General features: G+C 41.6%; 1 protein-coding gene across 1 annotated transcript in view; it reads left to right on the top strand.

Annotated features, from left to right (window-relative positions):
- LOC308132332 (protein kinase C-binding protein NELL1-like) overlaps positions 1-27,153 on the top strand; it is a 446,993-nt gene that overhangs the window by 345,059 nt on the left and 74,781 nt on the right. The window contains 1 exon segment of the mRNA XM_080499395.1: positions 101-223. Within this exon segment, the coding sequence (XP_080355521.1) occupies positions 101-223 (123 nt within the window).

Raw genomic sequence — 27,153 nt, 5'->3', positions numbered from 1 at the left:
TTGAAAAAGTGAATGACCTTTCATGCCGCAAGAATAAAAAAAAATATATGCACAGCGAGTTTCACTGTATCGCAATTCTTCCTCTCACTCTCCTCCGCAGAGCATGACGAGTGCGCCAGTGGCCAAAATGTGTGTGATGAGAACGCCATCTGCACCAACACCATCAGAGGACACCTGTGTACCTGCAAGCCGGGCTACGTGGGCAACGGCACCATCTGCAGAGGTAAGCTCCTGCCCTTGGAACAGCCCTCCAGACACACAGACAGACCCAGAGCTTCCTCCACATCCCTCTGATGATAGCTCGTCCTCGGCTCCATAGCAGCGTGGTTCATCTGGTTCACTCCCTTCACATCACCCAGCCAGTTAGCAGCTGCCGCAGAGACGTGGGAAATTGATTCTGAACCGGTTCCAGCCTGTTTTTTTTGCACATGCGATACCTTTTCCCTGACTCCTCACCCAGCGCCTTGTTGACGTACACCCAAACGCCACATTAGTCTGACCGTGAAAGCATGTCTTCACCGATTTCTTCAATCATTTCAATCGTTTTTTTATTGTTTCAAAATACAACACCACACAGTGAACAAACACAGAACACCACACAATTAAACTAAACTAAACAATAAAAACTAAAAGAAAAGGAAACAAAACAACAACAAAAAACCTTAACATCTCATGATTTACCTAATTTCGACTTCATTTTCATCATTTAAGACCATGATTTGAGTTCATGAACAGATTTAGGTTCCCAATAATAAAGGTTAACTCACACCCATACATGCATATGTTATATTCTGTGACTTTTGGGGGATATTCATTGACTTGTGTTTATTCCCTGATGATGTATATTGATTAAAATTGATAAAAAGTGCTACAAGCCTAACCTTCATTAAAGCTTGGTCCTTGTAAGCACACACACACATACACACACACACACACACACACACACACACACACACACACACACACACACACACACACACACACACACACACACACACACACACACACGTATTTCCCACATATAACCTGGCATCATGTTGTTGAACAAAAAACAGCCAGAAGGACTGAAACGTCTCTTCAATCAAAGTGAACTGAAAGCTTTTTGAACCCACTGTGCAGTTCAATCAGCTGCTACATAAATCACCCAGAACAAATCTAGAGCAAACTGTGAAGTAAACCCCAAACTGGCTTATGTCACAACCCAGTGTACAGTATGTACTGTTATTTAAAAAAAAAAAGAAAAACAAGGCCTGTTGATGTTATTCAAATACAACATTCACATGATACCTGGCAAACTCATTAAGACAATTACTGTCTTGCCGATAAACATGTTTTTTTTTATCCAGTTTCCCCCGACTGGTAAATGCATTGACGTATTCCTTAATAATCTCTTGGAGCTCAAGTTGTTAAATAATGACCCATCTGTACTTCAGTTTAACTACAGTTTGGACTTATTCCTCCTCCATTATAGGAGAAAACATCTTTTATTCAGTGGATGCTGTATCAACCGATAAAATGGAAAACAACCTCTTAGATTTCATTCATTATTTTTTTATGTGTGTACATGAACCGCTTAAGACAGCACCATTTCTTTTCCCACTGTAGTTTTGTGACCCTTCAGTCGTTTTAGTGTGGGTGAATATTTACGGAGGTCCGCAGCTGCTTACATGCACACTGACATTAAGTCTTTTTCTGCACGCTGGGGCTGTAATCTCCAGTTGTAGATGCACTCAGCCTTGCTCAGTATGGTACGTATTTCACCACGGATTTGCACAGGACTCTGCTCCATTGGGACAGTTCCCGCAGGTTGAAGACAAACAAAACAGGACAGTCAATAACAGGCCGTATAGGGCTCTTGTAGGGTCTGAGGAGACTCATTAGAGGCTTGGCAGTTTGTACAAGTCATAGGGGCTTCACAGATTAAGGTCCCCGAAGCTCTGCAAACATCACCAGGGCCCATGATTAGAGCTGCAGAAGCGGGAGAATCATCCAGGGAGCTGGACTCGCCGATCCACCTGAGAATCGTCAGGCGAAACAGCAGAAACAACTCCAACTCTGACCAGTCAGGAGGTTTTAGAAATACAGCCTCTTTTGTGAAAGTCACAGCGTCTTTAGGGTGTGTTGCATTATGTAACAATGTCATACATTTTCAACTCATTATGTAATAACGCCACATTTTGCAATACAATTCTTGAACACATTTTGTACTGAACCTTGCAGCATTTTGTAGTAACTTGTTACATATTGCAACGGTTCTTACAAAATCTAGGTTGAATGACTAAATGCACTCAGTGGCGTTTACAATCTGGTTTCATTTGTTCAATAAAAACGAAATGGCTGGTGGTTTTGGTTTGGTTTGTAACTTTAAAACCCTACCAGCCACAATGGCAGGTAATCTAAAACGTTAAGCCTGATTTAGAGCCCCGGATTATACCATTGTATGTTGGCAGGGCAGGAGCAAAATCTTAAACTTTTCTCATTATTAAACACAGAACCATGTCGACAGATAAAAGGCACATTATTACATTTTGCACCATCATGACATAATGCGGAGAAATACGAAACACGTCCTCTTATAGTGTTCTCTTACAGGATCTTCTTTTACTGTCTGTTCCTAAAGTCAAGGCTCAACTGGGGGAAAAAGGTATTCAGGTTTAGGTTTAGGTTTATGTTTATGTTTATGTTTTGGTTCCCAATTGAAGCAATTCAATTAAGTTGGTCCAACTATTTAGAACAGTTTTCTTTTCTTAGCGTGGTTTCACTGGAATCTTAAAAAGTTGCTTCGTGACTTGGAGATGTTTTTTTTAATAATAGACTTGATTAGAATTTACAGGCAATTCTTAAAAAAGATTATTGAAATTGTTCTTAAATGTTTTATGTGCCTGTTTTGTCTTAAACTTTAAGGTACTGCTGTGAATTTTTAATCTCAACAAGATTTCTCTTGAAAAATAAAGGTAAAATAAAAAAAAGAAGCACATGAGAATCTCAGTTTGGTTTTTTTCTATACAGTAAAACCTCTGATGTAGGGTTGCCTTAAAATCCAAGGTCAAGTGTCCCTTGAAGACAGGTGTCCTCTCTTGGGAACAATAGGTCATGAGGACAAATTGTAGGACCAGTTGATATTGAAAGAACCAAACATCAAATATGTTATGATTATTTAAAAGCAAATAACTGAAGAAATACACAGATGTATCCAATATAAATACATATACTGTAAGATGTATACAAGATAATGATTAAAGAAGGTTTAATGTACTTCAGGGACCACACACAGTCCAGTTTCATCCTGAGTGACAAGACTGGTATGTAAATATTGCTGTAATAACCTTTAAATTCATACTTCAAAGTTGTTATGGTCACAGTGTATGGAATGAAACTGTCTATATTTTTACAGGATTAAACAGTTAGTACTGAAAATGATTACAATTTCAACATAAAGTGAATTTTAATTAAACATTCTGGTGCAAAATAGAATAAAATCTATCAGCTCCTTGCTTGGTTTGACCAAATTGGAGCTTCTTGGTGGGTTCTGGCCCACGGGCCTTATGTTCTCTGCTGTTAAGGGGAAGTGGAACTTTCTTGTGTGCAGAGGAAGCGTGACGTCAAAATCTTCCTACTGCTTTTCGACGTACAAATGTGGAGCAAGTGGGATGTGTTTCTTCGTTGTTTTTTATTTCATTTTACCAATTAAAATTCAGAATAAAGTTTCATTCATTCATTCACTCATTCAAAATTGTCATCCACCCTGTGCACAAGGCCTCCTCTGTGGTCGAACGCTTGATCTGTGTGCACCGACTGCTCATGCAGGAGATCCTCCGTCTCCATCTCAATCACAACTTAAGATCAAATAAAGAGCCAGAGGAAAGGTGGAGAGCGCCGGACAGCAGAAGTGGAGATATGTTCTGGATTGTTAGGTTACTTTATGAAACGTTAAGGAAGTGCACCAGAGAGTAGTATTGATGCAATCATGTATCACCCGTGGCCTGGATATTCTAATAATCCAGTCCAGCCCAAGTATTTTGGCCGTTTCAGTGTCGCTCAGCTTGAAATGTTCCAGGAAAAGCTGTCCGTTGTCCTGGTTCAGCAGGTTGTCCTCATGAAGGTGTGTTAACAGTGAAATATGTGTCGGTGCTCAGTGACGTGTCGCCCAGTACAGGGTGTCGCTCCTCACAGGGTCTACTGTATTCTCTGGATAACTTGGCATTTTATGATACTTTTATCAAGAAAAACCCACGTTTTCCACATGAGCAAGCATAGGCATCCCAGGAAGAAAGCTTTGCAGAACCAGGCTCAGAGGTCAGAGAGAGAGAGAGAGAGAGAGAGAGAGAGAGAGAGAGAGAGAGAGAGGGAGATGGGACAGAGACAGAGAGCAAGAAACAATCAAACTGACATCAGCTAGCAAGCAATTCCACTGGCTGCAGACCTGGTGGGGCAGGAACTTCCTGTTCAGAGATCATTCAGGACGATACAGCAGAAACACACAGTGTCCGTGAAAAGTAATTGTGTCAAATGGACATACAGAGAGCGAGGAAGGAGAGAAGAGAAGCTCAATGTGGTAAAGAAGTTCTTTCTAGTTCCACCTTAACTAGAAAATGGGCCATGGTGATCGGTTCCAGCTATCACTGAAATATTTAATAAATAATACATTTTGAAGCGTAATCCTAAAAATAGAGACCGTGTCAGCTTCTCATAGTGAAACTAGGAGCTCATTCCACATGAGAGGAGCTTGAAAAGAAAGAAAGATTTGCCAGTCTTTCGATTCTCGCATTTAAAACCATTGAGCAAATGTAAATTGAACTAGTCTCCACATGTATTTAAGTGGAGTACACACTGTAAATGCTAACATACAAATGAATGAAAAAAGATCATTTAACCAAACTCAGTTTTTACCAACCTGTATTATGTAGTCATTTGGGGTTGGAAAACATGCTTAACTTGATATATTCCATTTACATTAGCTCAGGACATTTTTTTTTTTATTGTCCTTGTGTCCTTTGTGCGTTTTTTCAGACGTGCAGATACTTTCATCCCACACCGTGTCTGCACATGTCTACGGTTATGGCTCATTGGTAGAGCGGCCATCTCCCAATTGGAAGGTTGCAGGCTCAATTTCATCTCCGCCTGCCTACAAGCCAAAGTGTCCTTGGGCAACAACCCCAAACAGCCTATGTGTTTCTGAAGTGTGAGAGTGAGGCGTTGGTGGTGGTCAGAAGGGCCGATGGTGTCGATTGGCCGCCTCGCTTCCATCAGTCTCCCAGAGCAGCTGTGGCTGCAGGTGTAGTTCACCATCATCCAGTGTGGAGCGACTGAATAATGCAATGTAAAGCATCTCTCAGTGTCGAGAAAAGCACTGTATAAAACCAATGTATTATGTTGACTTTAATATGATGAATAACTAAAACTTAAGATACGTTTTCAGTTATTTGAGTACTGCAATCTCAAAATAAACAAGTTACTGTAATCTAAATTCTTCAGTTTACTTTGTGTAAATTAACGCAAAATAAGGCACCATCATCTACATTTTTTAATTTACGTTGAGTACTCCAAACGCACAAGAAGTAATTGAAGCATTAATTAGTTTTTGTAAGGCAATGAGTTTGAGTTTTTTCTTTTATTAAAGTCAACATGGTTTTTTTTACAGTGCACAGGCACAGATTATCTTTATGACTGGGAGGATGAATAGACTGAATATAACAAAGAAACATGAGGTCCAGTACGTGGAGTCCCAGGTTGGTGGAAGGGGGCGGAGCACCAGCCACTTCCACTAAAAGAGGCTGAGCTGCAGCCAGCAGAGTGAGGATGATGAAGATTTGACTGGCAAGTAGGAGATTGGATACGATTGTGAATGAGGACAGTAGAATAGTCACTCAGCAGGTTTGTTTCAGGATCCCATTTCATTCTCAAATGACATTGAACCAGTAAAGATTACAGTATGCAAACACACACTCACGCAAAATAATAATAATGAAAAATGACAACGTTTAAATAGGGATGTAGAGAGAAACTTTTCTTAATGGATGCAATCACGGTTTCATGCACAAATGAGACATAAAGTTGATCGCTATTAAGATGTGGATGTGAATACTGTTTCACTTTTGATGTCTTCACACTTTTGTCCCTAAAATAATGAAATGTCAGTGTGATATTCTTCATCACACGTGTTTCTACACGCTCATTTAGCATCTACAAGTAAACTTACATTGCATTTTTCCACAATGTGAAATCATGTTGTAAACTCATTTCACAAGTCATTATTACCACTTGGTGTTAAGGGGAAATAATATATTGATTTGTGTCTTATTTTGAAAGCCTGATACCTGCTGAACGTTATTTTTGTCCAAGAAATACATAAATCGCTATAAGTCCGGAGAAATGCAGTATTTGTTCCCTATTATTCAGGAATATTCAAAAGACAAACAAAGTAAAAGCCTCTTTCAAAGCGTCGTTTCCACAAATAAGCTGGTACTCATCAAGACAAGGATTAACATGCAGCTCCTCATGTGAAGTGTTTAATTTGTAAACAAAGAGATCCACAGAACTGTGTACACTCTTTCAGGCATTATTGTTATTATTATTATTAATGTTGTTGTTGTTGTTGTATTGTTCACACGCATGGCTGTTGTCCAAGATATGAGAATATTAGCAGACGTAATCAGGCTGTGATTTGTTAACATATTTGCAGTGGTGGTGCATTTCTTTGGTGAGGCTCTTGATCATTGTTCAATTTGAGTCATTATTGTGAGTGTTTACTTTAACACAGTGTGTTTAGAGTCCATATTACAACAAGCACTGGACGTATTGCCAATCTTTCCTGTTTTACATTGAGAGAGGCTCCCGGTGCTGAAAATCCTTGTACGTTTGAACACAGTGACAAGAGGGCACTTATTGAGATGATACTTTTATCAACATTCATGTAAGCAAATACAAGCAGACACTTAATTATTCTCGTTTAGAAAATGAATGTGTTATAGGGCTGGTTTACTTGAAATGACTGTTTGTTTGAGTTTAGGAATAACTAAATGTATATCAGGTATATTTTCAAACAACACGTCAATCAATCTTTCAAAGCATTTGAGAATTCTTTGAAAGAAACCAGCCACCACTGCCTTTCACCATGCTTTTATTTTGACATTGTAATTTGATAAATCAAATGTAGCTGAAATACAATTCCTCAGAATGTTCCTGAAACGTTACATACATGTCCACTGTTGCGTGTGTTGTCCTGTTACTGTCAGATATGTTGTTCTTCTTTCGACATTGACCCTCTCGCCATGTTCCACCAATGTTTTCGCCCTCATTAAGTCGTGTTCAACATCTGCACTGCTGCTCATCACCCAGTAAACTAATAATGTTGTAATTAGTAGAACAGGACCGAGGGAAGCATGTCCGTCATACTAATGAAGGACGGAGTGTCATGTGCTGCCGTAGGTGGATGTCTGTGTGTGTTGTTGCGCAACGGAGAGATTAAATTTCACTCTTAATCAAGATGTAAAAGGACTGCAAAAAAAAAAGAAAATACCGTAGAACGTGAAGACATCTACAGAGATGAAAATGATGAGAGGAATAAAAGAGGTAGAAATAGGTGTCAACTCTCTGCACCGGTGTGTAAAGCAGGCATTAGGATGGGCAGTAGGTAGGAGGCAGGTCTAGGGAGAGATCAGTGTAATTTGCAAAGTGCCTTCCACACACTTTCAGCCTCCAGATTGCCTGACAGTCATGCAACACACACACATGCACACAGAGATGCTTTTCGAAAATGTCCAAATGAAACTGCAAGTGTTACCTACACATTTTCCACTCCAGAAGAGATTGTCACGGTGCAAATTATAGCTCTGCGAGGTGGACGTGTAAAACAATGCTCAGAATACAGATTGTGGGATGTTAATAGATAGGAATCACTTCATGTGGTGAAAAACAATCTTTTAGTCCCGCTCATGCTGGAGTTAAATGTAGGGAAGACAAGGGACCGTTTATTTTCTTAGATTTCTTTTCAATGCTTTCAGACCTTTTTACAGGAAGGTTCCCATCTGGTTCTCAAGCATCAATGTTTGCTTTTAAATGGCAGGGCTGCTGTCAGAAAATCCCTGCTTCAGTCTTCAACGCTGGCGGATGTCAGGAGAAATATTTTCAAATGAGAAATGTGTAAAATCTTGACGAAGCTGCTTCCTACTGAAGTCGGAAGAAGCTATACATTCTGTACTTCGTAATACAGAGCCTGCATGTGCACAAACCTGTTTGCATGTTTACACCACAGCGTTTTGAAAACATTGCCCGTATACATGAAAACAGTAGAAATGCTGAAAACAATTTAGTTGTATTTTATTTATTTATTATTCTTTTTTTTTTCACTTATTAGACTGTATTAATTTCCCATGGTGGATTTTAAAAATGTTTTCATATGGAGCCACCAGTGGGTGCTGTTGTTTGTATTTGTATTAAAACCACACACACGTAGCAGAGAACAATAGGCCACAAACATTAACAATGGGACTATATGGACTTTCGAATGGACAGACGATGAAGTTGAATTGTTATTACGGTGACTGTCAATAATTAAACTACCACGTCCCAGGAGAATGTGGAATATGGAGTCATGACGCCACGGAGGAAACATCATTGCTATTATCCGTCTACTGAGCATGTGCAGAACAACTATTTACTGCGGCGGTGCCGCGCATGTGTATTAGCAGCATTTCAGAAAAGTTGCGTTTTCCTCCGCTTCCATCGGGACAGGAGTCGAACCAATTTTGAAAGTTCCATTTCCAGTGAGTCCCAACATCACTGTCATGTAAAAGGACACCAAAAAACACAATAAAAGTATTCCATTTTCACTTCCATGCTCTTTTAAAGGACACCTGAGTGTTAAAGCATTAAAGCGAGTGAAGGTGTGCAAGTTGCTAATCCAATTTGACTTTTTTTTAACAAATAACCCAGACTCATGTCACGATGAACTAACTTATCTAACAGAAAGCAACTAAAACGTCAACATTTGAGAAAGTTAACTATGAAGCACCTCAAAATTGAGATTGAACCTTTTTAAAATGATTGTGGAATAAAGACAAGTTGAACATTTTCACAGTGGATCAGGTGTTGTGAAGTATATTTGGCGAATTGGAAATAATCTCTCCCACTAATGGAATCATATGAATCTACTTGAACTTTATCCATTAGATTTTTTTAAACCTTAAATTGACATTTTTCTTAAGAATTGAGAGCCTTGTTGTATGAATTTACTTCTTAAAGCTGTAGAAATCTGAGGCGTAGCACTGGTGCTTTGTGAAAGTGTTGTAGCTCACGCTAAGCTTGTTGAATGACTCCAACATCAGGGCTCCGAACACAGCAGTCTACTTATTACTTACCAAAATGGGGATTCAAGTCGGGGAATACCATATGCGTTAGTGGCTCTATTGGACAATATTAGGCGGACAAAGTCTAAAGCTGTTAAATTAAACCCAGGTCCCACATATAGATTGTATGATCAGCCACAGACGACTTGCCACTGTGACACTAAACACTGATGAGATTTGTCAGAGATAGAAAAGGAAATGGTTTCTAATAATGTCATTAAAACTTTGTGCAACCCACCTATCCTACGCTGGCCAATTAGTATTATGTGAGCAGGGAGCTGGAGGAATCTGTCTCTATTTTTCCCTCCCCTTGAGATCTCATTACTGTGTGATGGCGACAGTGTTGGCCAATCGACCTGTGTCTCCCATCTCATTCCCCTCATACATCACCACTGCCCTCTTAGGAATAAGGGAATTAGTGTGAGTGTGACTGCAGCTTCTCAGCCTAATGTTAATAAGTTCAACCAAAAAAAAAAAAAAAGTGTGTTTAGCTTATTTTGAGAAATGAGTCCATATCAGACAAGGCAAGATTGGTTTTCTGAGGCAAAAAAAAAAGTGTATGATTAACTGATGTAATAACTGTGAAGGTGGTGAGTGCCCTTTTACTGACAAAGCATTGCCTCCTTTCACACCTAACATGTTCAAGCTGCTCCAGTGCACTTTAGTTTTCAGGGAGTGAACGCTTCATTTGCAAAGTTGAAATGTGTGACCTTTTCTTTTGGTTTGTTGAGGAATTATACAAGCAACTATTGGTATGCACACTTTGAAGGATTTAGTTTAACCTGTGATTTCTCTCTTTATTTGACTTTGAATCTTGACCTTTGTACGCTGACGTGTTCTTTTTTCTGGAAGGTGACGTAGTTAGACTGATGTTCCTTGCTCATTATGACGTTAGTTTCATTTCGGGAATCACTACATTATCTGTTTACTCATTGAAATAAGGGGAGTTCACATCTCAAAAGGTTAATTATTGTTACTGAGGATACTTCAGATTTATTCACATAACATCGTTCTAACTGTTTCTTCACTTCAAGTCAATTAATATCCCAGTGTTTGACTCCCACATTGATTCTGAGTGACTGATTTCAAGACTTTATGATAAAATGATAGATCTACTCATCTGTCTTAGCAACACTATAACTAATGTGAGTTTGGCATTGCCTCTTGACACGGGATGAAGTCCACTTGTATTGATTGTATATGTAGTTCAAGTGTCAAGTGCCAAGTGTCTTTTCTAAGTGCAATAGATGAATATAGCCTCGTAGTGAGCGCTCTATTTTTACAGAATAGAGCAAAATGTCATGAAACAAAGCTAACTTTTTAGGGTAAAAAATTATATATCGTGATATATAAAGGTAACTTATGTCTGGAAAGCACAAGCATTGTAATTTCTAATGATAGGTATAGTGTGTTATTTCTTTGAAAACCCGTCTCTATATGTTCCTGAGAAGTTAGGTAAATATTCAGAGTGTTCCCAGTCGCACGAGAGCCAAAAGATGGCATACATTGTGGTAGCTTGTTTCCACGGCAACCAAAATAAATGATGAAAAGGTACTTACTTTGTTTTAATTAATCACAAGAAACACAAATGCAAACTTCCATTTAAATTCGCAGACCTCAACTTTCCACCCACCCACACACACACACACACACACACACACACACACACACACACACACACACACACACACACACACACACACACACACACACACACACACACACACACACACACACACACCTGAGCCTGAGCCTCGGCAAAAAAAATGCAAACTTTGCAGAATCACAGCCCTGAATGAAAATGGGATCTTCTCTCTGAGGGGCAGCAGTGCTAGCTGGTGCCACTACTCAACCATTCAGCTCTGCATGACCCAGGTATTAGAAACGATTTTGTTCAAACATGGGCTCATCTGCTCATCTTGGACTGGAGCACAAACCAGTTCATCAAACGGCGTCAGTCATCATCAGGACCGAGTCTGTTTGGTTGTTGATATGAATGTTAAAGGGAACCTTGATTTTTTTTCTATCAGAGTTTATTCATGGATTGTGATAATACTGATGCACATTGCAGCTCCGTGGGGATCTGGGTGAAGTCTGAGAGATGGCCTCAGGTGATGTCACTCCAGTCAGCGATGGCTGGAGCTCAGGACTACAAATATGATGGAACTGCAGAGAAATGAAAAAAAGGAAAAGCTATCCATTTTATGCAACTCAGAAGTGAACTAACCAGACCACTGAGGCTCGGTCTTTATTCCAGCTTCAGGCAACATCAGCCAGGACAAGCCTGAATCACCTGAATACTCAATGTACATAGGTGCGGTCGCCATGTGAGGACAAATAGTGTCTGCAGATGCATTGCATTGATAAGTGCTAGGTGTGGGGTGCATTTCAATCAAACAAAGCATAAAAATAATATAACCTTAACAAAAATGTTTAAATAAACATGATTTAGTTCTTGTTGAATCAAATGTGGACTATACAGTGACCATTAAGTGGTAGCGCTCTCTCACTGCACTGATAAGACACTGGGTCAATCATAGTGAAGGTCTTTCTGTGTAGATTTTGCATCTATTCTCTGAGCATTCGCTTTCAACAACATGCTTGTGAGGTTATATGCATATCACTACATATGCAATCGTTTGCTTCCGCTGCATATGTGAGAAAGTGGACGAGTCAGAGAAAATCCTCACTGCTCAGGTCGACCTTGCAAATGCCAGAGAGAAAGACCTCCGCCTAGATTTCAACCTTTTACTAGACTGAGTGCTGAAGATTGGGTGAAGATCGTGTTGAATATGAATGTTGTTTCATGATGAGTGTGTCATGCCGCTGCATGTCTTGCCGTTCTCTCAGCTTCAAAACACGTGAATCTGTTTTGTTTTGCGTTTTCGTTTCTGAAAAGTTACATTTTTATGCGGTAGCATTTTGAAAACGCTGTCCATTTACCTGGAAACATTTGAATTGCTGAAAATGATGTGGCTGTCAAGGTGGGCCACTCGTGGGTGCATTTGGGTTTTTTTTTAGGCAACCAAGCACACATGCGTGTATGGAACAATACACTATAAACAATGGCACGTACACCGATTCTATTGGACAAACAAGCTAATTAGATTGTTATTACAGGTGACTGTCAAAATAAAACTACCAAGTCCAAGGAGAAGATGGATGGGGAGTCATGACACTCATTGTGGTTATTGGCCACTGACTGAGCATGTGCAGAAGAATTATTAAATATGGCCGTGTTGCACATGCACAGTAGCTGCGTTTCCCCTGATTACACATTGACTGAGGCCCCGTTTCCATGACAACAGACATGGGTGTATCTGCAAAACGTTCTTACATTTTGTGGGTCCGTTTACACGACATGTTGTGCGGATCCACTGGAGATGCAAAGTTTTTAAACCGGCTCCCAAGGTGGAAAGATTCTTTCTCGGTCGTGAAACTGACGGGGTTGACGGAGCGCTTTCACTGTGCATGCACATCCGCCCCTCCCCCCCACCCGGTTGTAAATAGTTCCTTCTGCTCATGCGCAAGTAAACAAGCAAGGCAGCCCCGGGAGTGGGTTGACTCATGGTCCATATTCTGGTTTTATCGTCCATATCGGTAAATTAGTCGTCGAGACTCACCCCTGATAGCATCTGATTCCTCATGAATCCATACGGATGTCGCGCTACAAAAACAAGCATACATAATCTTTGCCCCTCGTGATACTTCATTTGTTAGAAACCAGCAGATTACAAACAGGTGAAAACTATTACAGTTCCCTTGATAAAATCCTAAAACAGATGTGGGATGTTGCTTCAGTACGATTCTCTGTGGGCTGACTTCCATCCTCCCGTCTGGGTCTCTGCCTCGGCGGTCTCAGGGGAGCCCACTAAGGCCAGACACATTCACCGCAATCATTCAGTCCAACGCAGCTGGCCTACTTCTGCTCCCTCATCGACGGAGTGGTGATTATACCTCACATCCCTTTCTATTACAGGAGAGTAATTACAGTTAATATTGTTGCTACAGCGGCGCTATGCCTCCTTTTATTGACTGTTAACAACACAATGGAGTCGCCCACTGCTGATTTTTATGCAAACAGACAATAGACAGAGAAGCGCTGCTATTGTGGAAGCATCGTACTTCAGCCGTGGCTCAAAGGCACAATTTAAGAACACGGTTTGAGATGATGATCCTGAATCCGTGCTGAACTACAATACGACGACACTGGAAAGCACATCTCAGTGCACTTGCTAATCATCATATGCAGCAAAGATTTAAATTTCCAGCAATGCCTGAGCAACACGCAGCTCCGAGCAGGCCTGGAGCTGCCTCCCCTCCTCTCTGCTGTAACTGGGTTAATCACGGGGCCACATAAAGCACGGCCTCCATCTCAAGAGCCTATTTTACTGCATTTGATCGATCGGGCTGACTTGAAGTGAGAAGAAATGAGGGGGTTAACACTCCCCATGCCTTAACTCACGCCCTCCCCCTTTCTCGTTCTTTTGTATTGCACTTCTCTTGGGGAAGAAAAGGGCCACCATTATGTCATCTCCCTCACAGCACAAAAAAAACTGGCCACAATAGTTCAATTGGAGCACAGCATTAGATTATAGATCAGCATTGTTCCCGCTGCCAGCCTAATGATCACCAGCCTATTGCCGAGGCTTTGTCGGGAGCAAAATGAGTGAGCTAATCTTGTTAATGGTCCGTTTCATTCCCCAGGACTGGTTTGTATAGACAAAAGAGCTTTAAATAGAGGATTTGAGTAGTGAATCTAAACAGCAGCACGGAGGACAAAGGCATTGACTCATGCTTTTCTCATTTTGCTATCGGAGCTAATCACAGAGGAACCATGTTGCAACCAGCTGACAGCGAAACCAGGGCTAATGTATTCACAGAGATGTGGGGAGGGGCTGTTTGCTGTCGGGAGGGGAACACTGACACAGGGAGAGTGGGTGATCAGCCTTCATTTCCTCTACAAGAAGCATTTCATTTTCTGTTTACATAATTATTGCTCCCCTTCATCTCTTTTAGATAGGAACAACACATTTAGTGGGCTTTTGTCTGTGTAGTTCGGCGCTTGCGGGCATAGTGTTTTACAGCATTTAATTGGGTGAAAACCACAGCATCTGAGGCTCTGATTAATTGCAAATGTGAGGAAGGGGAGTAAAAATGATCCCCCCCCCAAAAAAAAAGAAACTGCTTGTTTTTGAAGCTTTGTAGCAATTATCATTTGAGGCAATTATTTTTAGTCCACACCACCACTGTTAGTGGTAGCTGCTGTGCAGCAAAGGGAAGAAAAAAAATCCTCTACTGCTTTCGGCTCACATTCACTCACATTCACATTGCAAAGTAACTTAATGCACCAAGCAAAAAAAAAAGTAGAAAATCTAGTATGATGTCCTCATTCTATCAACTATGTGGGTTTTTTTCTCAATCAGTCGTATGCCAGCGATTCTCTGCAGCACCAAATCTGTGAAAGGAATACTCTTCGTCTCACACAGATATCTGTTAGTGACGATACTGCTTTTAACACCGGCTCCGAGAGGAAATCTGTTCACATACAACGCTGCAGGTTAAAATATTTATTTTTAGCTCCTGAAACAGTTTCTGTCTCATTGTCTCAATGTTTAAGGCCTTGGTCTTTAACGCCTTTATGCCTCGTTTGTGCAACGTTTTCAAAAGTTGTGTATGTCGTGTCGGTGTCACACGGTGACAGTTCTCACAAGACAGTTCTTGAAAACGGCTCCCACGATGGAACTTTTCGTAAACGCTCTGACTGTGTGTGGGTGGAGAAAACACAACTGATCTGAAAGTTTACAGTGTGTTGTTCGCCTGTGTCTGAGGTTTCAAAGCAAAAAAACAAGCAACACCACCTACTAGTGGCCTGGTATGCTAACTACACCATTTTCAGAATTTCTTCCATTTTCGTATGAATGGACATCATTTTCAAAACGTTGCCATGCAAATGCAAAACTTTTCTGAAATTTCACTTGGAATGTCACAATAACAGGGGATTTGGTGCCTCCCTGGCCAGGTCAGCATCTCCCTGCCCATATGTTTAAGTGCCCTTGAGCAACTGTGAAAATACCATAAAACTAATGTTGATGATTGAACTTTTAAAAAATAATCCTTTTTATAGTTCAAATAACAGGCACCTTTTTTGTAGCATCAATGACAAATTGTTTTTTTTTATTTATATTTGTAATACAGCCTGTAGATTGTCTGTAGGTGGTTTGCATGGTTTTAAATAGTTAATTCTTCACACTCTTCATGTTGTACTGGAGCGTTCTTAAGATTAAGAAATCTTGTTAAGATAAAGTCCTCTGTAACTGCACCATTTCCATCTGCACAAACACTGACACATAATTTGACTTGTGAGGAATATTATCAATTAATCCTCGACGTATGCCTTCCTTTAATTAACTGATGGAAGGAGACATAGGTATGGGTCATGTGACATTACAATGAAACTCTGATAGTTATTAATTTATACCCCCTTTATATAAAGAAAGATACAGCATGAAGGATAGACAGTTTGCCTTTAGCAGAAATGATCAGACCTTTCTGTATTTAGGCGCGTGGAATGTGGCATGATGCAAGTGTGTCTGACATATTAAAAGAAAAAAACTTGTTGCCTATTAATGGATCCAAACCATCACAAGCTCTCAACTTACAATGAAGGGTCTTAGTTAATCCCTTGAATTTCCAAGTTATGATTTTAGCCGTAAAAGGAGATGATTAGATTTAAATATTCCGATGTGACATTGCAGTGTTCAGAGTTTTGGTTAATACTTGGCTATTTAAAAGAAAAGCAAGCAAGGAAAATGTATATTTAATATATGACATATTTAATTGTGAAAATGTGGGAAAAAAATCAAATCCAAAATCAAAACATTTGAATTCTGCTTTCACGAGTCTTTTGAACTGAGATGCTCAAAACCAAAATGTATTCCTTTTTCAAGAGGTTACAGGTTCTCACAGCTACTTTTTCTAAAGAGAGAAATTACATTCCCTCCATTATTGCACTTCTGATTTACCTTAAGTGTTATAATTTGTTTCCACTTCATGCTTTTGCTTGATTGTATGCTAAAGGGAAGTATTGTACTTTTGTACTCCCACATCTGTTTGGCAGCTGTAATCAGATTTGTTTGAGTTCATTTGTATTTACGTAGCTTAAATAATAGCCTGAGTATTTTCAGTGTACTTTAAAGTCAAGACCTAACAGCATTATAGAGGGAAGCTCAATAATTCAGCCTTTCCCATGTGAGTAAGAAAAACTCTGTTTTAACAGGAGCAAGCCTTTGACAGGCGCAGACCAAAGGACGGGCTGCCTGCATCAGAATACAAACAAACACAAACCGCTGGGCATGTTGGTGGGGCCGGGAACTGCAGATCAAAACGTTGCAGTCTGGAGCTGGGCGATAACTGCATGCAAGTGTAGAAGAAGAGAAAATAGAGAAAAATGCACAACGATTTGATACCGATGTTTTTGATAGCAGAACCAACCTACAATAAATACTTTGTGCCAGTCTAGTGAATGTTGAAAAAAGTTTATGGGTTGGCCAAACAAAAGTGTAGGAATGAGTGTTGGGAATTTTTCATGGCGCTTTATAATATCAATTACATTGAAAGCAATTCATCTTGAGAAAAGATCATTCAATCCGGTGTCATGCGTTAAAGCTGAGTTTTTTTCAGATGACACTGCCCTTTACACACCAACTGAAACCTCCAGCCGCCACACATCAAACTATGCTGTGAGGAGAAGCCCCTCCAAGGCCTGTTTGCACAACATTTACATGTGAAAACACATATGCTATGTTGTTAAGTTTTGGTGGTTTGCTCAGAGCCACTGAAGATGCAACTTTATGAAAATGCAACTTTTTGTAAATGTTGAAAAACGTAACTTTGTGAAAAGCTCCGACTCAGTAGATGGTAGTAGTGTAGATGGTGGAAACGATGCTTCTGGACACCACGGCTGTATTAAATAGTTCTTTTGCACATGTGCGAGTAAATGTATAGTAGTGGCAATCTAACACCATTGTCTGTCCAAATGAATGCAAGACGACTTGGAACGTATTGTTCTCTGTGTGTGGTTTCATACAAATAAAAACAACAGTGCTAACCAGTGGCCCTTTGTGAAAACTGCATTGTTTTAATCAATATTGCCCTTTCCGTCGAAACATGAAGCTTTTCTGAAATTGTCAGGAAAATTCAGGAGGAGACAAAGTTCAGAAAAATGAGACGGAGAGCAATTGAAAAGATCATTTCATAAGAAACGAAGGGGACAGCTCGCAAACATTTGTGCGCTGCGCTCCAGTTGTCCAAAGTTTTTTGTGTGCAGTCCGGTTTTCAGGGAGTTGGAATGCACAATCCTCCTGAAGCCAGTGCAGGACAATGGAACCTCTGATTCCTGACCCTCCCTAAATGTCCGCTCTAGTTCTGCTTCAGCTGAGGGTCCTTCGATAAAGGTGCGAACATTTTGCAAAACAGTGAAGAAGACACATAATCTTTAATAAATAACAACATCACATAATGTTTTTGTTTCCAACAGAAACCAAAATGATGCCTCTTCGCATGAAACATTGTTGTATAAGCAGCAAACTCTGTGTTTATGCTTCTTTCAAAATAAAAATGGCTTGAAATGCCTTGGCAGCATGAGAGAAAGAGGAGTTCATGTGTCTCTGCTGTCATAATGTAGTGATGGTCGAAGGGACCATCGCTGGAACATCTACCTGCTGCATGTGGTTGCTGTACCAGTCTTTTAAATTAAACAATCTCCCTGGTGGTCATGAACTTAAGGTCAGGACCTCCTGGCGGGCTTCACTCCTCACGATAGGGTGAGAGGTTGAGCTACAGAGTCACAATAATCTTCTAGATGAAGGGTCCAGTTGATGCACCCTGGTGGGCTGGTCCAAGATCTGCTGGAGAAACTGTGTCTCTGTTGGGGGTGGGAATGGTTTAGGTTCCCCCAGGACTTGATTTAAGTTTTGAAACGTGAACATCTGGTTCTCTCTGCTCTCCATATTGCTGCCATCACCTCCAAAGTGGATTAAGTGGTCATGAAAATAGACGTAACCGGAGATCTATAGATGGATTTTAATCTGGAAAACAACGGTCGAAATATCACAACACACGCTTGCCTGTGTTTCTCAATCTCAGATACAGTATGGCAACATGGGTCAGTAAAATAAGACATTAGAGTGTTTACAAACTGATGAGCATCAACCTCCTGCTGGGGGGGAATATCATGATCTCTGTTCTCATCATATGCCTTTATTACGAGCTGCTTCGTCCCTTCAAGGCAATTTGACTGGCCGCACACGCACACGCACACACACACACACACACACACACACACAGGCAAACCCACACCAGCGTCGCAGCCCCGGCCTCTTTTAATGCAGACTTCTCAGCTGTCACTTCAATCATCTCGCTTCTCCTCTTTCTTCTCTTATCATCTATTTCCCTCTGCTCATCCATCCGCCATCTATTCCATGTGCTGTCTGTCATGGTGACAGATTTACTACTCAGCATCATCTCAAAGGATTTTTTTTATTGCTATTTGTAGAAACTTGGTTATTATCGAGGCATATTTGAAACTGGAGTATGTGTTATAGTAAGATGTGAGATTTATACTAATGCTGACTGTGCTACAACGTTGGTCAGTTACAGTTGCCTTAATTTTTCTAGATACACGAGGTAAAAGAAATGGCGTGAATCGGCCACTGACAGTGGTGTTTAAGAATATAGTTGAAGACCAGCTGGCAGCTGTCCAACGCTGTTTGGGGCTGATAACCTGTGGTAACTATCACTTTCATGTCACCCAATAAAAAAAATAAATAAAAAAAAATGGAAGAAAACAAAAAGAAAATCTCTGATCGCTTCAGGTTGTGAGCTTTTCTTCTTACAGTTTCAACATCTTCTGCAGTAATTGAATCTTTAATCCACTGCTGACTCTCGAGAGGTAGCTTCCTCTTTAATCTCTCAATGCTCTACCAATTTATCTCCATTATATTGCAGTAGAGGCAACTTTACATATCTCAAACGGATAAGATCGTTGTTTGTGTGATTTTTGGAGAGTGAGCTTTGGCTATATTGTCAAAGGAGCATCAACAAAACAAAGATTCTTCTCTTGTACCTAAAAGCACCATGTTTCAGTGGAGTGGGAGACCAACATAGAAAAACAACCCACCCTGTAAACAACTGGTTTAAGCATTGTCTTCCTCTTAAAATCTAACTTGACTCTCCGTGATGCACATCCCTCCTCCAAGCTCCGGCAGCACGGGGTCATGGATAATTCTGCCACCACATTTCGTCTCTCAGCAGCAAACTTCATCTTATCGGTGTGGAAAAACGGTGGTGTCAGCTGCCTGTGTGTGTGTGTGTGTGTGTGTGTGTGTGTGTGTGTGTGTGTGTGTGTGTGTGTGTGTGTGTGCGCGCGCGTGCCAGTAAGGGATTCGGATGGAAGGAGTCACTCGTGCTGTCGCCCACTGCTATGAAGGCTCCTCACATCCAGCTACCAAGGGCATGTCTGACCCCCACCACCACCCCCACCACCACCCCCACCCACTCCCACCCCCACCACCACCCCCACCCACTCCGCTGCTCTAATAGGTTCATGCCCCCTCGACTCCTCCACAGATGAAAAAGGATAAAAGATCATTCAGACATGGCGTGAACTGCCAGTTAATGTTTTCCACATGATGATTTATTGGGAAAAGAGTTGATGGTTTTTAAAATCATGCAACTATCTTCATATGACTACGTCAGTTTCAGTTCTGCTTTCCTTCCAAATGTGTGCATAGCTGTGGTGCACATGTTTTAACGCACACTTCCATTGCACTTGAAGCTTTCCATCCATTGAGCTATTTCATGCATCACATCTATTAGTCTGCTACTGTTCTTAGTCACCTTCCACTTCAGAGGTTTATTTTCTGATGTGTTGGTATCATGTGCACAGACAAACAATCTCTATAGAACCGTTAAAGTACAGCAGGATTTCCGATAAATATTATAAGCAGAATGGAAGTGGTGTTAAAGAACATCAGATAAAAATAAGTCAAAAACATCAATTTAATTTACAGCTTCCTTACACCTTCATGTTTTCTTGTAAAAAATGTGCACTTTAACGATAATACAAGAGAATTTATTGGCAGATCTTGGCTTCCTGTGAATCCATAATATGTTTAAAATTAATTACGAGGCCTGTTTGATCTGACAAACCCTACAAAAGACCTTTTATCCAATCCTTCTCTTCCATTTTTTCTTCTATTACCAAATGATTTTAGGATTAACATTCAGGTCACACACATCATGCCAGCTTCCCTTCATTGGGCGTATTCTTTTTAATCAACTCTTCCTCGATAATGTAATCTGTCATCACTATCATTGTATAAAGTCAAGCTGCAGTGCAAACTCTGGCAAATGTATGTTTTTTCATGCTATTCTTTGTCTGTTTACGAAAATACAGTTTTGGATTAGGATTATAAAACGTGCTTTTAAGAGATCAAACAACTCTTGGGACAGGGATCCTTTCATTTTTAAAGTGGCACTCAGCACAGCTGTAAAGTATTGAATAGCTGTGTACTCAAGAATGTGTAGCTGTGTATTTCTACCCAAAGTTTAGTGACAAGTAAATAAAAAGACAAAGCTCTCAATGCTTTTAGAAATAAAACCAAGAATCCCAAGTGGCCAGTCAAACACTGACAGCTGTGCTCCATGAAGAGGTGTGGCATTTAAGCATTTTACCAAAAAGTTCAAGTTGTGGAGGCGATGGCGGCCGCACCAACCCCCACATATAGAGCGTTACAATGGTCCAGCTGACTGGTAATACATAAAACAAAGATGTTGCTGTGAGAGCAGAGGTTTTATATTTGGCCAGCTGCCACAGGTGGAATAACCTGGACTTTACAACTGCCTAAATCTGGGCATCAAGCTTTAAGTCAGGATCTATTCCAACACCCAGATTTGTGATGATTGGACTTCAAAAAGGGGGATTGGAGGGTGTGTTCCATCTACAGGGGGATCACACTCCTCAGCCTCCCCGGGAAAGTCTATTCCAGGGTACTGGAGAGGAGGGTCCGGCCGTTAGTCCAACCTCGGATCCAAGAGGAACAATGCGGTTTTCGTCCTGGTCGTGGAACACTGGACCAGCTCTATACCCTCCACCAGGTTCTCCTGATGGTGGAACACTGGACCAGCTCTATACCCTCCACCTGGTTCTCCTGATGGTGGAACACTGGACCAGCTCTATACCCTCCACCAGGTGCTTGAGGGTTCGTGGGAGTTCGCCCAACCAGTCCACATGTGTTTTGTGGATCTGGAGAAGGCGTTCGACCGCGTCCCTCAGGATGTCCTGTGGGGGGTGCTCCGGGAGTATGGAGTCCGGGGTCCCTTGTTGAGGGCTGTTTGGTCTTTGTATTCCCGGAGTAGGGGCCTGGTTCGCATTGGCGGCAGTAAGTCGGACCTGTTCCCAGTGCACGTTGGCCTCCAACAGGGGTGTCCTTTATCACCGATTCTGTTCCTTATATATATGGACAGAATTTCTAGGCACAGCCAGGGACCAGATAGAGTCCGGTTTGGGAACCACAGGATCTCGTCTCTGCTGCTAGCGGATGATGTGGTTCTGTTGACTCATCAAGCCTGGATCTCCAGCGTGCACTGACACGGTTCGCAGCCGAGTGTGAAGCAGCTGGGATGAAGATCAGCACCTCTAAATCCGAGGCCATGGTTCTCGACCGGAAAAAGGTGTCTTGCCCCCTCCAGGTCGGTGGACTGCCCTTGTCCCAAGTGGAGGAGTTCAAGTATCTTGGGGTCTTGTTCACGAGTGGGGGGAAGATGGAGCGTGAGATCGACAGGCGGATCGGTGCAGCGTCTGCAGTCATGTGGACGTTGTATCGGTCCGTCGTGGTGAAGAAGGAGCTGAGCCAAAAAGCGAAGCTCTCGATTTACTGGTCGATCTTCGTTCCTACCCTCACCTATGGTCATGAACTATGGGTCATGACCGAAAGAACGAGGTCCCGGATACAAGCGGCTGAAATGAGCTTCCTTTGTAGGAGCTCAGCCACCAGGGAGGTGCTCGGAGTAGAGCCGCTGCTCCTCCACATCGAGAGGAGACAGCTGAGGTGGCTCGGGCATCTATTTCGGATGCCCCCCGGACGCCTCTCGAGGGAGGTGTTCCGGGCATGTCCCTCCGGTAGGAGGCCTCGGGGCAGACCCAGGACACGCTGGAGGGACTATGTCTCTCGGCTGGCCTGGGAACGCCTTGGGGTGCCACCGGAAGAGCTGGAGGAAGAGTCTGTGGTGAGGGAAGTCTGGGCAACTCTGCTCGGACTGCTACCTCCACGACCAGGCCCCGGTAAAGCGGTAGACAATGAATGGATGGATGGATGAATTTCAAAACTTTTTTTTGAAACTTTTTTTTCATTGAAATGTAAAAAGTTCAGTGCCATCTCGGCCTTTCGGTCATCAAGACACGTGAATAAGATTCTTGCCGAACATATCCATCTCTTCTCTTCATTAGCATTTTTCCAACAATATGTTTACTAACATTTTCTACATCATCATCTGCATCAGGGAAGACGCATTCCTTACATAGAGCCAAATACTGACTGGGCCTATATAAGACAATGGACCACTAAAGGTCCTTGAATATTAACACCATTCAGTACTGCAGGCAACACAAAAATACATCAATCACTACTAGCCTGAAATGAAAACTACAGTCTTTGTGTGACCGTGATCAAATATGTATATACCAATTGCATGCTTAAAGGGGTCATATTATGCAAAATTCCCTTTCGAATGGTTTTCCAACAGTGCTGTAGGGATTTACTACCTCATATGGATCACTATTTATGTTGTGGTTGGCTATCGATAATGATTAATAATTATCAAAGATAGTTATTAATAATGTTGTTGAAATTTAATCTGATCTGTATCAGAACCTCGGAGCCCCACCTGTTTTAACAGGAAATGATAGCCAATTCAGTTAGATCAGTCTCATCAGTGTGTGTAGGTGCATGTGTGTGTGTGGAGAGAGAAAGAGAGAGAGAGAGTTGGAGGGAGTGTGTGTGTGAGACGTGTGATGGAACTACAAAACAAGATGGCGGATCACAAGAAACTACATTCCAAATGGAGGTTGTCAGAGAACAGGAAGTCTGTCCTGAGTCTCAGCCATGTGCTGATAGCAATGGAACAATAGAAGCTAGCCGTAGCATCTGCTTCCGGTGTGTCTCTGCTAAAGGACCATTTCTAGAATGAGTTGATGTGAATGAGACTTGTTTTGTAAAACGTCAGGAGTCGTCAGATGGTGTTCGGTTACTGTGTGATGTTGTCTTTGATGTGATATGTGTAGGATTGTGAGTTAACTAGTTAGTAAAGCAAAGATTAGCATGCAGACCCTGTGTCTGTGGCAGAGCTAACGTTGGTTTACAGGTTGATAACTGCTCCTAATATCATTATCTATAGAACTCAATCACTGTAACAGAATCAACACATCTTCATAAAGTTAAACAGTTCTATCATAGCATCAGGTTTAACTAATCTCAGGTAAAGCCCAGTTGTTCCCACTTCCTTGAAGGAGTTCAGTTGTTGTCCTGCTGGAGGGAAGCTGGTGTCTTCTCCTGTAGTTAGCACCTCCTGCTAACTGTGGTTGCTAGTTCTGCAGGCTGAGGAGAAGAAGATGGAGTTGATGTTTCAGGAGTCCTTCTTTGCAGCTCCTGGTTGTTCCTTTTGTCCAGACTGAGGATCTGGTCACTCAGGTCTGTGATGGTTTTCCTGCTTGTTAAGGAAAAACACAAAGAAGCTCTGTGAGGGTCCCTGGTCCGTCCTGGAGGAACCGGTTGGTTTCCCTGGAGAGCAGACTATGGGTGCTGGTCTCTGGATCAGGGGAAGGTCTGACCCTCGTGGTTGGGTCAGCAGAGTTGTTGAGGAGTGAAGGCCTCTGGTTGCAAGAGCCTCTGGTGTTAGCTGTGTGCTAACGCTGGGTGAGTTGAGCTGCTGGGAGCAGCTCGTCAGCAACCCACCTACTTGGAGTTTTCTTGGCAAGAGCGAAAATGGAGGCTGGCTGAAAGCCTTTTGTCCACATGTGACTTCAGAGGTGTCAAAGCCTGAGAGCTTCAACCAATCAATGACTGGCTAAATGCATGGGGGAGAGTCTTGAGTAGAAAGGGGGGGAGGAAGGTCCTGGAGAATGTCCCCCCCTTCCCCACTCTAGGTGTGAAAGGCCATCACATTCCTGGGTGTGAATTCATGTCATGACTGCGTCTCATGACAAATGAATATTGTCTCTCCCCAGAAATGAACAAACTTTCTGTGGTCCTGCAGATCCCAACAGTACTAATCGTCCCCACACCTGGAACGACACCACAGAAGAGAAGAAAGTGTGTCCTCTCTCTCTCCCTGGCTTGTTCCAGGTTTTAAAAAGTGCGTTGCTCCAACCAGCCAATCAGAAATCAAACTCTATGTACCGTATTTTCCGCCCTATAAGGCGCACCTAAATACCTCAGGAGTCCGAGGACTGCTTTTTGATCTGAGAAAGTCAAAAAGATAAACTTTATCACCTCCTCAAAACGCTTTGTAATTTGCAGTTTTTTGCTTGAAATCCAAAAAAGGTTTTCGGAGCGGATCCCTCGCTCCCAGCATTTACCATCCTGGCGTAGATTGAAATCTGTGGCGCCGTGTCCCACGGCGAGAAATCTCCAGAAGCACCTGGTGGAATTAATCGTCACGTCAGGAGTATTGATCAGCCACCCTTTCAACCCTCTGCAGATACATTATGGTTGTAAAAAATCCCCCTTAAAGCATCTTTAATCCATGTCGACCGCCTGGCTCGAGTCCTTATTGTCTTGTAAGTGTAGTCATTATCTGTGATGTTCAGTAAATGCCCAATAGAGAGTACAGAGTACCTTTACTATGTTGCATAGCAAAATGAGGCATTCGTATGAGTAAATAGGTTGACATGAATCTTTTTTTTTTAGGGTTAAGGTTTTTTTTGGGGGGGGTCTGTTCAACTCAATTTTTTTCTTGCAGGCTGACAATGGACTTCTGTCTCTTCACTGAAGCCTGCTGTCATGCATTCAATTAGCAGGGAGGCTAGGCAGACGTTTTGCACTGCAGCAGCAGCAGCAGCAGGAGGAAGAGGAGGACGAGGAGGAGGAGGAGGAGGAGGAAGCATTCTTTCTTTTTTCTGTTATTAGCTTTGTGGAGAATCAAGACATTGGACAATATTTAACCTCCATCTTGCAGATTTCCCTCAGTTCTGTGTCAGAACTAATGAACAGTGTCTTCAAAAGGGCTCTGAGATGTTTTATTGCCCCCCCCCCCCCCCCCCCAGATATCAGCGTCTGTTTGAAGATATGCTGAGATTTAAAGACTGCTTTAATTAATTTTGAAGCACACACAAACCATGTCCTAGCAGGCTGCAAAGCAACTTGATTAAACTCTCCACACCTATAAATATTGCTCAAGCTGACTATTTTAAGCTCCTGTTAAATGTCCAGGACATTTCAGGTAACATTACAATACATTAGGGATTTTCTGCCCTTTGGGTTTCAGCTCAAGGTTTCCTTCTTCATATGAGTTTGTTAGAAGTAAAGGTTTAGAGGAAGTTTAAAATCCATTAGGTAGAAACTACTAATTCTTCTGTCAAAACTAATTAGTGGGGATTTCTTTTATTGTTCCTTCTCCTTTCCACTTTGCATCTGCTGTAAAATACACCATCACGAGGCTGAAACAACAACTCCAAATTCTCTTTTCTCTGGATATTATCTCCAGACTAACAGGCCTCTTTCTTGAGCTGTGAAATGTTTGAATGTATATTTAAGTTTTCCTGCTGTCTGATGATGTGTTGCGAGTGCAGAGCGACTTTTCTCTGAGTTCATTCTCACTGCGGGCTTTGCATTGTCAGATTACAGTGCTTAAACGCTGCTGAAACGTGAATCACTTTAAACCAACAGACTTCTATCGCTGTTGATTTTCTTGGGGAGGCCATATGTCTTGTTGAATGCAGAAGCAGTGACTAAGCAGACCGTCAGTAGGCTATTATCAGAAATACTGCTGAAACCAATGCTTTGCTTATCTGGTGAATTGAAAGTTTGGTGAAGCCACAAAGCTTCAGCTTTTTGGAGAAACAGTTGGATAATGGAGACACTTTATGAGATGCACAAGACAGAGATTCAGGCCTGATTATATTTCTGCTCAATCCTACACCCTCATTTTCATGATTCATGTCATTTATTGTAAACAACATAAGAACACATGTTCTGGTTTGATATCTCGAGTTTTAGGGTACTACATGGGTACTACAGTTTTCTCCATCAGTCCAAAAACATGCACTTGAGCTTCATTCTTGCCTCTGAAACTGCCTGTGTGACTGTCTGTCTCACTATATTTCCTATGATGGATTGGCGATGTGCCAAGAAAAGGACCGAACTACTGATGCACAAGCCATATATGTCAGATAATAAGATGAAAACCATTATTAGATTTCCCATTTCCCTTTCCCCCATGCTTAAATATACAGATTTCCTATAAGAGCTATGAGCTATTGAGCTCCAGCTCGGCTCATACATGGTTTGTGCCCCTGTATAAGTGCCCCTTTCACATTACATTCTGATTTCAGCCATTGATGAGAAATATGCTAAATGTATTTAAAAATTTCACTTTAAGCTTCTGAGTATTTAATACTTGAGGGCTAATTATCTGGTGGCTAACAGTGTTTTAATGCAACACATCAGTGAGCTGTGCCGTTCTCTATGAAATGGTAATTATAGGTTCACTTCTATTCCACTCGAGAATTATAAAGCTTCTTTTTTTA

The sequence above is a fragment of the Blennius ocellaris genome (assembly GCF_963422515.1).
Source record: "Blennius ocellaris genome assembly, chromosome: 1".
Lineage (NCBI taxonomy): Eukaryota > Metazoa > Chordata > Actinopteri > Blenniiformes > Blenniidae > Blennius > Blennius ocellaris.
The sequence above is the reverse complement of the archived record's forward strand: the minus strand, read 5'-3'. Positions and strand labels throughout refer to the sequence as shown.